Here is a 14,083-nt window from a genome sequence, read left to right on the forward strand (position 1 = left end):
TGTCTCCTTGATTTTCCAACTACCTGATTGGTGTTCAAACCGTAGTTCTTTCTTTTCTCATATTTATGCCTCCGTTTTGCTGCCCTTTTGACCAGGAGGGCCAACACCCACCCCTTTGCAATTTAACCCTTTAGGATTCCTTCTAGAGGCTTCCCTGTCCTTCCTCCAGGAATTCAACCCACCCCCTCCCCTGGGTGACGTAGCCCTCCCATGGGCTCCCATCACATTCCACGCTGACCTCTCTGATACACAACACATTGTGTCATGGATGTCGACTTGTGGCTCCTTCATTCAGTGCCCTCCCTGCTGACAAGGCCCAGGGATGGGCCTTCTCCAGTGTCCTCAGCACTTAGCAGGACCCAGCCTCCCTTCTGCTCTTTGAAGCCTGTCCTTTGGCTGCTTAAACACCTCCTAGGTCTCCTAGTGCCTTCAGGATGGAGATGAATGTTCTCAGCCGAACTCGAGCTCGCAGAAAGGTCTTTCAGCATTTGACCCAGTGTCCCGGGTGCTCTGTGCCCTTCCCGCTGTCACTCACCTTGACCTCGTTCATGGTTGGACTCAGCCTGCCGTGAGTTCCCGCAGTGGCCTTGCCCGCCCCTTGGCACAATTACTGACATAACTGTAAACTGCTGCGTGTCTTCCCTGCTAACACCCGTGGCAGAGGCGCCTTGTTAGTCTCGCTCACTCTTCTACCCCGAGCTCCCAGCACGGAGCAGACACTCAGCAATATTAAATAAATCACGAAGTCATGACTTCACAAACGCTTTTTATCATCAACCCACCTGGGGTGAGCTACATGACTGGGAAGAGGACTACAAGATAGACCGTGAGATGGGGAAAAGGACCCCCCCCAGCCCAGCCCCCTACTCAAACTACTCTGAGGGAGATGTGCTGTTCTTCTAGATGAGAGTGTTGGGGGGAAAGGGAGGGGAGGGGCAAGATGCTTCCGAGGGAGAAGCAGATGCTTCCTAAGGTCTGTCCTCTGGTTGGCGGTTACTGTAGGCTCTTCACACACACAGCCCCCCACACACCCACAGAGACAGCTGTTCAGCCAGCAGAGCTCTCCTGGGGGTCCTCGTGACCCGGCAGGTGGAGATGATGGGAGAAAGGTGGGATTGGGGAGTAGGTTCACAATGTGCTTATCCAGGTCTCCTCACTTATTCTCTAAGACAGGGGGTACCCACTGGTTCTCTAGATGCCCTAGGGCACGTGGTCCTGGGTAAGGAGGGGCAGATACTTGGGGCTCTGGGGCCGTCAGCTAATCATACAGCCACCTTTCTCCTTGAAGGGATTCTTGTCCTCAGGGACGCCTTTGAGAAGAGGGTCATTTGCTGCTTGGGTCTCCACAAAATCCTTGATGTTTTTTCCTGTCTTCGAAATCTGCAAGAATACGCAAAGGTGATGATGGGGCTTGTTGATATCTCAGGATCCATGACTTGGTCAGGGTGAGGACAGAGGTGGGAGGGGGGAAAGACAAAAGGGACAGGCAGATGTATGTGGGGGGTGACCCACACACCCCAGCTCTCACCTTCACAGGATGCCTGTCCAAGCCCAGCCTGGAGACAGGGCTGACATGCTGGGGTCAGCCAGGCTCCAAGGTGCTCTCCTGGGCACCTTCAGGAACTCAGACCCCAGCTCCTTTGACATCTACCCCACTTAAGAGATACATGTGCTCCTGCTGCCCTGGAAAGTTCCCACTTACTCCTGTTTTATTTATTTATTTGCAGAGATTTTACTATAAGGCACATACACTTGCTGGAGAGACAGAGACAGAGAGACAGAGCGTAACCGCTACTCTATCTTCTGGTCCCACATCTACCCCTCTTTTCCATTTAAAATTTATTTTTATTACTTTTATGCCAGGGTGTGTGTGCATGGTATGAGAGAGAGAGAGAGAGAGAGAGAGAGAAAACATTCCAATAGGGCCTGATCACACGGTATCCTTTTTCTCTCAGTTCTCCATCTATCAGGATCCTGGGCATGCTTACACACGTGTAAGGTGTGTGTGTGTTTAAGCATTATTTATTTATAGGATCAGCAGTTGGCATGATGGCTATGTTGCTGGATTCCCACGTGGTCGACCACGGTTCGAGTCGCAGACTCGCTGGCTTAAACTCACGCCAGGTGCATGTGCGTTCGTGCCCAAGATTCTGAGAGGAGAATGGAGGAGAAGGAATTGAAGCGTGGCCATACCCCCGGGAGTGATTTCTCGCTTTCTGACTCTCTGTCTCTGTCTTTCTGGAGAGCACATGTGCCCTATAGCAAAAACCTCTCAAAAAAAAATTATTTATCTATTTTTATTTAATTTTTAATTTGACCAGAGAGAGACAGAATGAGAGAATGAGAGAGGAAATGTGAGAAAGCAAGCCTCCAGGCCTGGAATTTGAACCATAATCAGTCGTGTGGAAGTCCAGAGCCTTAACCACCATGCCACCTGCCAGCCCCAGGGTGTGTTTTTCTTTTTCTTTTTTTTTTCCCTAGGGAGATTTTTGCTATAGGGTTAACATGCTCACCTAAGAGACAGAGAGAGAGAGAGAGAAAGTGAGAAATAATCCCCCGGGGTTGGGGGGGAGGTGGCAACCACACAATCCTCTCGGGATTTTGGGCATGCACATATATGTGCTGGCGTGAGTTTTAAGCCACCAAGTCCGGGACTCGAACTGCAGTGGACTCTGTGGGAGGCCAATGACATAACCATCATGCCATCTGCTGGTCCCAGGGTGTGTTTTTCAAGCCAGTGGGGCTGAAATTCAAATCTTAATTGGCCATGTAGGATCTGGCTTCCTCTACCTAACCTCTGACCCCCCACCCAACCTCCCTCTTCCTCCTTTGTGTCCCAGCTCTACAAGAACCGGGTGGGATGGAGATGAGAGCAGGGCAGGGAAGGAGGCTCACCGGCTCCCTCGTGTTCTTCACTTCCTTCTTCAGCTGCTCCACCTCCATTTTCAGTATGTCCTTCTCACTGAGATCCTGCGCCATCCTGCCTGGTCAGACCTGGTGCTGGGAAGGAGTCAGTAACCGGGACTGTAAACACCATCGGCATTTCCAGCTCCCTCCACACCTCAGCTTCTACATTCCTGCCACATCCTTCAGTGCAGGAACCTCGTCGTTCCACACGTGTTCATGCCACCCGTCTGGCCTGCCTGCCATCAGTCTAACAGGAGTCGGGTCAGCAGGAGAGGAAGCTCCCCGTCCATGGAGCAGGCACAACCTTCGCCCTTAGACAGGACCTGTCTAGGAAGAAAACGAAGGCATCTCTTCTCTTCTCTTTCTTTCCCCTTCTTCCCTTCCCTCCTCCCTTCCTTCTTTCCTTTTGATTTCCAGAGGGTGTATTTGCTCACCAGGGACACAGAGCGAGGGAGAGGGAGAGGAGAAGCACCCCTGATTGGGGTATGGCCACATGCAAGGTCTCCTCCACTCTACCCTCCTTTCGGAATTTTAGGTGTGCATGTACACAGTCCTGGTGTGCTTTTCAGGCCACTGGACTGGGATTCAAACTGTGTAGTCAGCCATGTGGGATCCACTAGGCCACTGGGCCAGCCCAGAAGTTTCTTCCAGTGAGGAAGATTTGAGAAGCAAACTTACTGTTTCACTTCATGACTCAGGTAGAAGTTTTCTTATTGGTCTCCAGATCCTGGCAAGGCAGAGTATACCCTAGTGGTCAAGAGAATGGGCTCTGGAGCCTGCCGGCCTCCCGCTCTGATCCCAGCCCTGCCGTATCCTCACTGTGTGGCCTGAGGCAGTGACACGACTTTCTTGAGGCTGAGTTTCCCCATATGCACCAACCAGGCCCAGCCAAGGTGATGCATAGGTAGCACCACCGCTTGGGAGGATGGCAGCTGCACTGGAGACCAGGGTTCAGTTCTCAGGTCAACCTGAACATGCCGAGCAGAGCACACTGGCCTGTAATCCCAGCTAACTGGGAAGCTTGCAACACAGTGAGCCACTGTGGGAAGGATTCAGTAATCAGGACAGTAAACACCATCGGCAAGATCTATCTCTGTCGCTGTCTTCCTCCATTTCTCATAAAAAGAAAAAAAAAATAGGGGACTAGAAAGTAATGTATAAAAATATTTTTTAGATTTTCTTTTTTAATTTGCTACAAGGCATGTGCACTCACTAGAGTGAGACGGGTGTGGGGGGGAGTGAGAAGGCACTCCCTAGGAAGGATGGCAATGCTAACACCCCATTCTCCTCCATTCCCTTCTTGGGATTTTGGGCAAGCATGCACGCACACACGTCCGGCATGTTGTGTGAGCCTCCGGGGCCAGGATTTGAACCATATAGTCAGCCATGTGGAATCTAGTCACCTAAACCACCATACCAGCTGGCCCTAAAGTACTTTATTTTCAGAGTTTTTGTTTGTTTGTTTTTGCTTTCACCTTGACGTCGTTCATTATTCTGAACTCAGCCTGCTGTGAGTTCCTACAGCAAGCTTGAAGCTTGATGGCACATGTACTCACTAGAGAGAGAGAGAGAGACAGAGAGACAGAGAGACAGAGAGACAGAAAGTGAGAAATCACCCCCCAGAGGGATGGCCACATCACAATCCCTTCACCTCCACTCTCCTCTTGGGATTTTAGGCACACACACACACACACACACACGTGCCCAGCATGAGTTTCAAGCTGCCGGGTCTGGGACTCAAATCATGGTCAACCACATGTGAATCCAGTACCTCAACCACCACGCCACCTGCTGGTCCCTAAAATACATTTTTAAAATTTGTGTGAGTGTGTACTAGAAAGAGAGAGACAAGAGACAGAGGCATCCTCACCAGGGTCTTGTCATCCTGCTTCCCACAGCCCTCCAGCCCATACAGGTCTTAGGCACGTGCATACCTGGTGCATTTTCTGGTTGACTGGGGATCTGAACCCTCAGTCACCTACATGGCTTCTAGCACTGCAGGTCTTTTTTTTTTTTTAATTTTTTTTTTGAGAAGTTTTTGCTATGGGACGCATGTGTTCACCAGCACGACAGAGAGCGAAAGAGAGCCAGAAAGCGAGAAATCACCCCCCCAGGGAGGATGGCCACGCCACAATCTCTTCTCCTCCATTCTCTTCTCGGGATCTTGGGCACACATGCACATGCACCCGGTGAGTTTAAGCCACTGGGTCTGGGACTCAAACCATGGTCGACTACATGGGAGTCCAGTGACACAGCCATTACGCCAACTGCTGGTCCCAGCACTGCAGTTCTTTATGCTACCAACTGCACCACTGAGGCTGGACCAAAAAAAAAAAAAATTTAATACACTGCCTGGTACATAAGGAATACTTAATACATTATTTATTATTTAACAATAACGACAATAACAATCATTATTATTATCAATAATAATGTTAGTATTATCACTGCAGGGTTATCAGGAAGGTCTGTCTGGTGCCTAACCTCAATAATACTAAGACTAGTCCCCAGCCCAGGGCAACCTCAGCCCCTCTTACCTGCCAGGGAAGAGACGCACTCCAAGTCACTTGTCCTGGACCCAGACAAGATGGGGTTTGAGCCTCCGAGCTACTTCATCAGCTGAAAATCTTTGGATAAAGCAGATGGTCTGGACCAAAGTCTCTGAAGCCTAAGCTGATCATAGGCTCAAGGTCTAAGCCCATCACTGCCTGAGTCTCCAAGCCCTCTCTGTCACCAGAGCAAAGACACTGACATTCTCCCCACAAAGACAAACAGCACACAGAGGCCACCTTCAGCCTGCCTGCCTCTGAGCCACCTTCTCATCAGCCTGCTCAGCAGCAGCCCTTCCTTAATCACCCCTCCCACCTTAGAGCCCCCAGGGTCCTATTGCCCCAGTGCCCACCTGCAGCCCCACGTGCTTCCTCTCCCTGCCTTCTCTCATCCAGGAAGCCCATGTGTCCCCTCGGGTCCCCACAAGTTCACCCTCCAAGGATTTCCTCACTCACTCTTCATTTTCTCATTAGTCAGAACCTACTCCTCGCTTGCGATGCTGGTGGCTTTGTCCCAGTTCTTTGCCGCCAGCCTCCCCTGAGCCCTGAGTGTGACTCTCCCCAATCTGTCGTGCCGAGCACAGGGTCCACATCCCGGTCTTCCTCTTGGTCCTCCCAGGACCACGTGAGAGCTATGCCATTTAACAGGCCCTGAGCTCCTGCTCTGGCTGACACTTGTACAACCAGCAGGATCCCTCTCGGGCAGTGAAACCGAGGGTGGTCAGTGAGGGATCCTCTCAATCCACCTCTAGGATGACAGACTGGATGGCAGGAGGGGCTGGGAGAGGCCGGGGGTCCACTCTAGCAAACTCTGCCCCACCCACAGTTGTCTGGCCCAATTGCCCTGTTAATGCATGCACTAGACCTTGCACTGAGCCAGGCTCCTGCGCTCTGTTGCTGCTGCTTCCTAACGCCAAGTTAATCTGGAATTTGAGCCTGGTGTTTCTCAAATCCACGTTCTTCCTGTGGTCTAATCTGTAACCCTCACACTGCACTCGGTCAGCTTCACCTTGTCCTGCCTCCGTGCACTATGGGGCATGTGTAGCTGGTACATGACTCTACATGAGCTTAATGCCACGTCTCCAGGAACCCCTGGCTGTGCCTTCCTGGTGTCCAACCCGAGTCCTCTGCTGCTGTGTTGGCCGTTTTCCATTGTTTCTGCATTGTCCCCCCGTCCCCCCCCAGTATGACTGGTCTCCATATCCTATCCACTCTCCACTCCCTTATCCCTTGGTGACTCATCCCTGAGCTTCCCAAGGAAGCCCCCACCCTCTGCCTTTCCTCCCCCTTCCATGAGTGGAAAATCCACACCCACCACCACCCCCCAGCAGGCCAGCCCCTTCCTCCTCGGTGTCCCACCCCATCCCCCCACCGACCAGTTTCCTCTCCGGGACCAGGAGCAATTGCAGTCACCCGACCTTGGCTTCCTCTGCTGGGTGGGATCGGGGACTGGGCCCCCAAACAGGCCCCTGGCTTCCCCCTTCCTCTGGGCTGGGGACAGAGGCGCAGGCCCAGGGAGCAGGGACTGACGACTTCCTCCTGTCGGGGAGTGAGCATGCCTGCCCTTTGCGGGCAGGTCTGGGTCTCTCACACAGAGGAAACCAAAAGCAGTAAGAGGGAGGGGAGGCAGCACAACCAATCAAGGGCAGGGCGAGACTCGAAACCAGTGCGCTCCCTGGGGAGCAGACAGAGGCTGGGGTGATGGCAGAGCTGCAGCAGCTGCAGGAGTTTGAGATCCCCACGGGCCGGGAGGCTCTGCGGAGCAACCACAGTGCCCTGCTGCGGGTGGCCGACTACTGCGAGGACAACTACGTACAGGTAGGTGGAGCTGGTGCAGGCCTGGGTACCCCAGCCCCTGACGGACCCAGCCCAGCCCTCCGGGATGCCACGGGAGCCCCCCCCACACACACACACACACCACCACCACCACCACACGGCCCAAGTCCCCACTGTGCTCTCTTCTCTCCGGAGCCTCGGAGGCCTCCAGGACAGGCAGCACCATTCCATCTTGTTCTCAGGTTTCACCCCACCTCATCTCCTCTGGGAAGCCACCCCAGAGACACAAAGACCTGATCCTTGCACACATGCTGGGGCATCATTCTCTTTTCAGCCTGGCTCCAGGTGAGAGTTCAGAACTTCCCAAACATTGTGGCGAACTTGAGACGGCCAAGGGAAAGGAGTTCTTTCCCTGCTATTTGAGGAAGCGCCGTGAGAACTCAGAGCAGACTGGGTTAGAGAGGGGTCTGACGCAGAGGCGGCCAGACAGACAGCATGACTGTTGGGAGGCCTCCAGCACAGATGAAGAGGGTGGCGTTCTAGAATAGTTTGGCAAGTTACGTGGCTGTCTCAGGACTGAGGATGTAGCTCCCCACACCAAAAGGCAGGAGGGCAGGGGAACCTAACCACAATCGAACACTCTGCTGTTTTATTAATCCTCACGACTACCCTGTGAGACAGGTGCTTTCCTGCTTTATGAATGTGAGAACTTGTTCAAGGTCACACAGCCCTATGTGTGACCTTCTTCTGACATCTGATGCCCAACCTTTTTCCTCTCTACCTCCCTGCATAATTTTTTTTTTTTTGAGAGGTTTTTGCTATAGGGTGTGTGCGCTTGCCAGAAAGATAGAGACAGAGACAGAAAGTGAGAAATCACTCCCCAGGGGGATGGCCATGCAGCAATCCCTTCTCCTCCATTCTCCTCTGGAGATCCTGGGTACGCATGCACATGCACCTGGTGTGAATTTAAGCCACCGGGTCTGGTACTTGAACCACGGTCGACTACATGGGAGTCCAGCAACATAGCCATTATGCCAACTGCTGGTCCTGCAGAGCCCACTTCTTAACCCTTGAGCTGACAATGTTGCAGGTGCTGAGTGAGCATTTCGTATTCAAGATGGACTGTGGCTTACAAACCAGCTCCTGTCTCCTAGCGTTGAACACCAGTACTATCAGATAAACCTCTCTTCTTTGCCTTCTCCTGCAGATAAGGATAAAAACAGTCTTTTCCATTCTTTCCACAACTTTTGCACATCTTTTTAAAAATTAATTATTTAATTGTATTTATTATTATTATTATTGTTATTATGTTTAATTTGCTATAAGGCATGTGCATGCACCAGAGAGAGAGAGAGAGAGAGAGAGAGTGAGAAAGCAAGCCACCAGGTCCAGGACTCGAACCATAGTTGACCATGTGGGAGTCTAGGACCCCCACCACCACACCACCTGCTGGCCCCAACTTTTGTACATCTTAAAGCAGTTCTGGGTGGATTCTCATTGCATACACAATGTGCACCTAAGATTTAGGATTGTGGAGATCTGAGTCCAGTTTCCAGCTCTGCCACCTATCGATTACGAGACCTACGGCCAATTTCCCCTCTGATTCTTCTACCTTCCTGCAGGGATGGTTGTACAGGTTAAGTGTGATAATATAGTAAAACATTTAGCACAGTGCCAGCCCCTTAAGAAGGACAGGATAAGGCCAGGTGGTAGCATAGCAGTAACGCAGCTGAACTCACATGGGAAAGGTCCTAGGTTTGGGTCCTGGCACCTCCCTGAGCACATGGAGTGCACACATACGCCTGTGATTTGGGCTAGCTGAGACTAGGGGTGGATTACAGTGTAAAGGCCCTCTTGGGGGTGCCTGTCTCACTCTCCCATGGAAATAAATAATTTTTATTTTTTTGGAGAAGTTTTTCCTATAGGGCACGTGTGCTTGCCAGAAAGACAGAGAAAGACAGAGAGATAGAAAGCGAGAAATCGCCCCCCAGGAGGGATGGCCATGCTGCAATCCCTTCTCCTCCATTCTCTTCTCTGGATCTTGGGCATGCATGTACACACGCCTGGCATGAGTTTTAAGCCACCGGGTCCGAGACTCGAACCACAGTTAACTACATGGGAGTCCGGCGATATAGCCATTACGCCAACTGCTGGTCCTGATAAATAACTTTTTTAAGGCAGGATAAATAGCAGCTATTATTATTAATAATAATTGGAAAGATGAAAGACCCATGTGGATAATAAAATTCAATTCTAGTGAAGTAAAGTAGCCTTTGCAAAAACACTCAAGGTGGGACAGCAGATGGCATGAAGATTATGGCAGTTGGATCCCACACGGCCAACAGCATAGTTCGAGTCCCAGACCCGGCGGCTTGAAAAATACACTGGGCACATTAGTGGTGTGCCCAAACCCTCAAGAGGCGACTGGAGATGGGATTACAGTGTGGCTGTCCCCCCTGCAGGGTGCTTTCTCACTTACTCAATTGCAGAAGGCTCACTCAACATCTTCACAGCTATCTGTCTCTATCTCTGACAAGTGCTCATGCCCTACAATAGGAAAAAAAAAAGAAAAGAAAAGAAAGCAAAAACAACAAAAGCATGCAAGGCATCGAAAACCTTGACCCAGGTCCTAATCCCTGGACTCCTGCTTCCTTCACACAGAACGCTATTAGACCACACAACCAGGCCATCTCTGAGGATCTTTGGGGAACAGATGCTTAGGAAGGTTTTGGATGTTCCCTTCTCCTCTATTCGCACCCCCACCTTCTCTCTGTCCACCCCAGCCAGGTGTCAGAAAACCTGTGGGAAAGGGGGAGGGCAGACTGGGGTCAACTGCAGGTGTTTTTTTTTTTTTTTTTTTTTTTTTTTTTTTTTTTTTTTTGGGGTGTTTTTCTAGCATGATAAACGAGCTCTCAGACAGACAGACCCCAAACCCTAGCGCCTCCAGACTCAACTTTAGGCCAAGACCAAGGCCAAAGGTCAATAGGCATCTAGGCTGGCAGCACCCAGAGCTGGGCCCAAGCAGACACTGTTCCTGCTGGGGCTGACAATATCACAAGCCAGTTCTGTCCCCACATGGGACATTATAGAGGGGAGGCAAGCTAAGCAATTGGAGTAGAGGGGCCAGCAGGTGGTGTGGTGGTTAAGGTGCTGGATCTCCACATGGCTGACCATGATTCGCGCCTGGACCTGGTGGCTTGAAAATCATCATAATAAATAGGAACCAGCAGATGGTGTAGTGGTTGTGTCGCTGGACTCCCACATGGTCGACCGCGGTTTGAGTCCCGAACCTGGCTGCTTGAAACTCACGCTGGCCGTGTGCGTGCATGCCCAAAAATCCTGAGGGGAGAATGGAGGAGAAGGGATTGCATTGTCATCCCCCGTGGGGAATGATTTCTTGCTTTCTGTCTCTCTGTTTCTCTCTGTCCGGTGAACGCCTATGCCCTGTAGCAAAAATCTCTCACAATAAATAGATAAACAAACTTTTTTTAAAAAAAAGAAATCGGGGTGAGATGGAGGAGTAGCTGCTACTCCATTCGGGGCCTGTTTCCTCACTGATTAAAGGAAGTGCTTGAACTAGAACAAGACCTGCTCTATTTCCCGATATCAACATCCCTAGTTGATTTCTTTGCCTAGTCAAGGCTCTTGGTGACAAATGCTGATGAGATGTAAACTGCATACAAATGAGCCTCTATTTCCACTATTGGAATAGAAACACAGGGAGCGGAGAATCATAGCATGAGGATTCTAGAAGGTTTTGGCTCAGGTTACAGAGGCTGCATCCAGATCTCTCCCGGGTAGTTTCCAAGTCTGATGTCTACCGAGTGGCCCTGAGGAGGTACCTGAGGGCCCACGCAAGGATACCCTAGTGTGCAATCTTGCCTGTCAGACCACTGGGCCTGCCAAGAATCACCTCCACTGACCCTCTGTCCCTCAAAGAAAGGTAGAGGCCAGAGCACAGCACCCCATGATCCCACCCACGATGAGGAAGCTGCTTGGGGAACAAAAGAACAGGGAAGTTTTGTCCCAGCCCTCATGGTCCCATCAGGCACCGAAAAAGCCTCGTACATCTTCAGGCATTCCTTGTCCACCCTTCCTCCACTGACTGGTGGTGTGATCCCGGCCAGGACGCACATGGTGCCTGGCGCACAGTCGGCCGGTGCCCAGCGAGTGCTTGGGTTCCCTACAATGTTAATTATCTCACACCTGCAAATGTACTAAGTATCCACTGTGTGACTAAGGCTGTTCCCAGATAAATGAAACACGCTCCCTGCTCTCGTGACACTTTCATTTTAGTCGGAGGGAGTGAAAGTTATAGATAAATAACACCGATAAAGCTCAATGCCACAAAGAAAAAGCTCAGGGTAAATACGGCAGAGAAATAGAGCGGTGGGCTAGGGAAATCTGAGGGCGGTGAGCAAAGATGTCTATGAGATGCTGAGCTCTTCTAATGAGAAGGATTCTAAGAATAAGTATAGGGGCCAGCAGGTGGCATAGTGGTTATGTCGCTGGGTTCCCACATGGCTGACCGTGGTTCAAGTCACAGGCTCGGTGACTTGAAAATCATGCAGGTTGCATGTACAAGCGTGCCCAGGAGAATGGAGGAAAAGGGAATGCAGCATGGTCATCCCCTGGGGAGTGATTTCTTACTTCCCCTCTCACTGTCTCCGTGTCTCTTTCTTTGGCAAGCACATGCCCTATTGTCAAAAACCTCTTTATAAAAAAGTACAAAGGCCCTGGGGTGGAAACAATCTAGCTTGTTCAGGAATAGAAACCCTTTGGCCAACGTGACGAGCTGTGTAAGTAAGAGGGTGACGGGATGAGCAGGAAGAGAAGGGCAGGAGCCAGACCCGGACAGGCCGTATGTAGACCATGGTTTGGATTTTATTCCCTGTGTATTGGGAAGGGTTTGAATGATTGAAGTCACTCAGTTCTGGGCCTCAGTTTCCTTACCTGAGTTCCAAATACCAACCTGCAGACTGGAGTTAAACGAGGAGCACAAGAGTGGCTGGGGGAGCTTTTCTTTTCTTTTCTTTCCTTTTTTTTTTGGAGAGGTTTTTGCTATAGAGCGTGTGCGCTCACCAGAGAGACAGAGAGACAAAAAGCGAGAAATCACCCCCCGGGGGGAATGGTCACGCTGCAATCCCTTCTCTTCCATTCTCCTCTCAGGATCTTGGGCACGCACGCGCACGCACACGCACCCGGCGTGAGTTTTAAGCCACCGGGTCCGGGACACGAACCGCGGTCGACTACGTGGGAGTCCAGTGACATAGCCATTACACTAACTGCTGGTCCCCAAAGTCTTTTAGAGATTTTTGCTGAAGGCATGTGCACTCAACAGAGAGACAGAAACTGAGCAATCACACCCCCACCCCACACCCAGGGAAATGGCCATGCCTCAATCCCAAGACCAGCATGAGTTTTAAGCTAAGAGCTGCAAATATCCCAATCAAGTGGGAAATAAGAATATTTCTTCCCCTTTTAGTCACCCTCTGAGTGCTCAGCAAACTTTTCATCTGTAGCCACTTTCCCGTCTGCGCATGTATGTCCCCTCCCAAGAGGAGAAGGGATTGCACGTGGCCATGCCCCTTGGGGGGTGATCTCTCACTTTCTGTCTCTCTGGCAAATGCATGTGTTCTATAGCAAAAATCTCTCTCTAAAAAAAAAAAATAGGAAAGAAAGGAAGGAAGAAAAGACAAGAAAATTATCTTCCAGTGTCCCAGAAATTTCATTCTTTGGCCTCCAATAGTCTCTTTGACTTTCTTCATCAAAACTGTCACTACACATCTGGCTTGAACTGCTGGGTAACATGTTCCTTCTGGTCCTCTGGTGAGCATCTTCCATTGGTTTCTCCAGTTTTCTTATTTCCCACATGTCTGTTTCCTCCTGAATCTTACTGTGAGCATCTGTGTCCTACATGATATTCCTCAGAGGACTTTCCCCAGTGGAACCCGGGACATTCTTCAGTCCCTCAATCTGCGCGCTGCAGCCTCGTGTCAAAACTGTGCCTTTAAAAGCTCGAGACCAGCAGTTAGCATAATGGCCATGTCTGGGGGGGGGGTGATTTCTCTCTTTCTGTCTCTCTGTCTCTCTCTGTCTGTCTGGCGAGCGCACATGCCCTATAGCAAAAACCTCTCCAAAAAAAAATCTCTAAAAGATTTTTAAAATGATTTATGTATTTAATCTTACTTGTCATTATTTTTCACTTTGACCAGAGATAGAAAGAGAGAGAAAGGGAAGATGAGAACGCAGGGCACCAGGTCCAGGATTCATACCACAGTTTAGCCATACGGGAGTCCAGCGCCTTAACTACCTCACCATCTGCTGGCCCCAGAAAGCAAGTCACCAGGTCCGGGACTCAAACCATGGCCAGTCATATGGGACTCTAGTGCCTTAACTACCCAGATTGCGGTGTGGCCATCCCCCTGGGGGTGATTTATTGCTTTGTCTCTCTGGCGAGCACATGTGCCCTATTGCAAAAAAAAAAAGAATATCTCCTTCAGTCACTGTTCCCTTCCTTTTTCCTTTCTGCCATTCTCCCCTCAACCCCAAAAGGACAGCTTGATTCCGAAGTCTTCAGGACAGTGGTAAGGTCATCTCAGCTCAATCTTTGGCTTGGTGACTTGAGCAGGGCCCCTCTCCCTCTTGTACCCACTCACCATGGCTGTCCTCTGAGTCTCTCCTTTTACCCCATCATCCTTATGGAAGCCACCTCAGACGTCTAAGGGGTGCCATTTTCTGTCAGTGCAGCCCGTACCCTCCCTAGATCCCCTTCATCCCACCCCCAGCCAAGGGCCCAGTGGAAGGTCTGGGCTCAGGCCAGGGCCGTGTGTATTTCAGGCCCAAGCCAA

At 50.8% G+C, this 14,083-nt stretch overlaps 2 protein-coding genes across 7 annotated transcripts in view; one reads left to right on the plus strand and one right to left on the minus strand.

The window, feature by feature from the left end:
- Window positions 1–753: 753 nt before the first annotated feature.
- GNGT2 (G protein subunit gamma transducin 2) lies at window positions 754–7,013 on the minus strand. 6 transcript variants are annotated; one of them, XM_027767328.1, is made up of 5 exons: window positions 6,875–7,013; window positions 5,445–5,534; window positions 3,586–3,654; window positions 2,896–3,000; window positions 754–1,380 (listed from the first exon to the last, which is right to left on the minus strand). In XM_027767328.1, exons 4-5 carry the CDS (start codon window positions 2,977–2,979, stop codon window positions 1,255–1,257), a joined length of 210 nt encoding a protein of 69 aa, XP_027623129.1. In that variant the 5' UTR covers window positions 2,980–3,000; window positions 3,586–3,654; window positions 5,445–5,534; window positions 6,875–7,013; the 3' UTR covers window positions 754–1,254. The 6 variants fall into 6 exon arrangements, with proteins under 6 accessions (XP_027623129.1, XP_027623130.1, XP_006166225.1 ...); XM_027767329.1 differs by having other exon boundaries at window positions 3,586–3,634; window positions 6,833–6,967; XM_006166163.3 differs by having other exon boundaries at window positions 6,833–6,967.
- A 121-nt stretch (window positions 7,014–7,134) lies between these two features.
- ABI3 (ABI family member 3) overlaps window positions 7,135–14,083 on the plus strand; it is a 13,943-nt gene continuing 6,994 nt past the window's right edge. Inside the window, exon 1 of the mRNA XM_006166161.3 lies at window positions 7,135–7,274. Coding sequence (XP_006166223.1) covers window positions 7,158–7,274 — 117 coding nt within the window. The 5' untranslated portion in view covers window positions 7,135–7,157. The remainder of the gene's footprint in view (window positions 7,275–14,083) is intronic.

This window comes from Tupaia chinensis, unplaced genomic scaffold (assembly GCF_000334495.1).
Source record: "Tupaia chinensis unplaced genomic scaffold, TupChi_1.0 Scaffold144171_2, whole genome shotgun sequence".
Taxonomy (NCBI): Eukaryota; Metazoa; Chordata; class Mammalia; order Scandentia; family Tupaiidae; genus Tupaia; species Tupaia belangeri.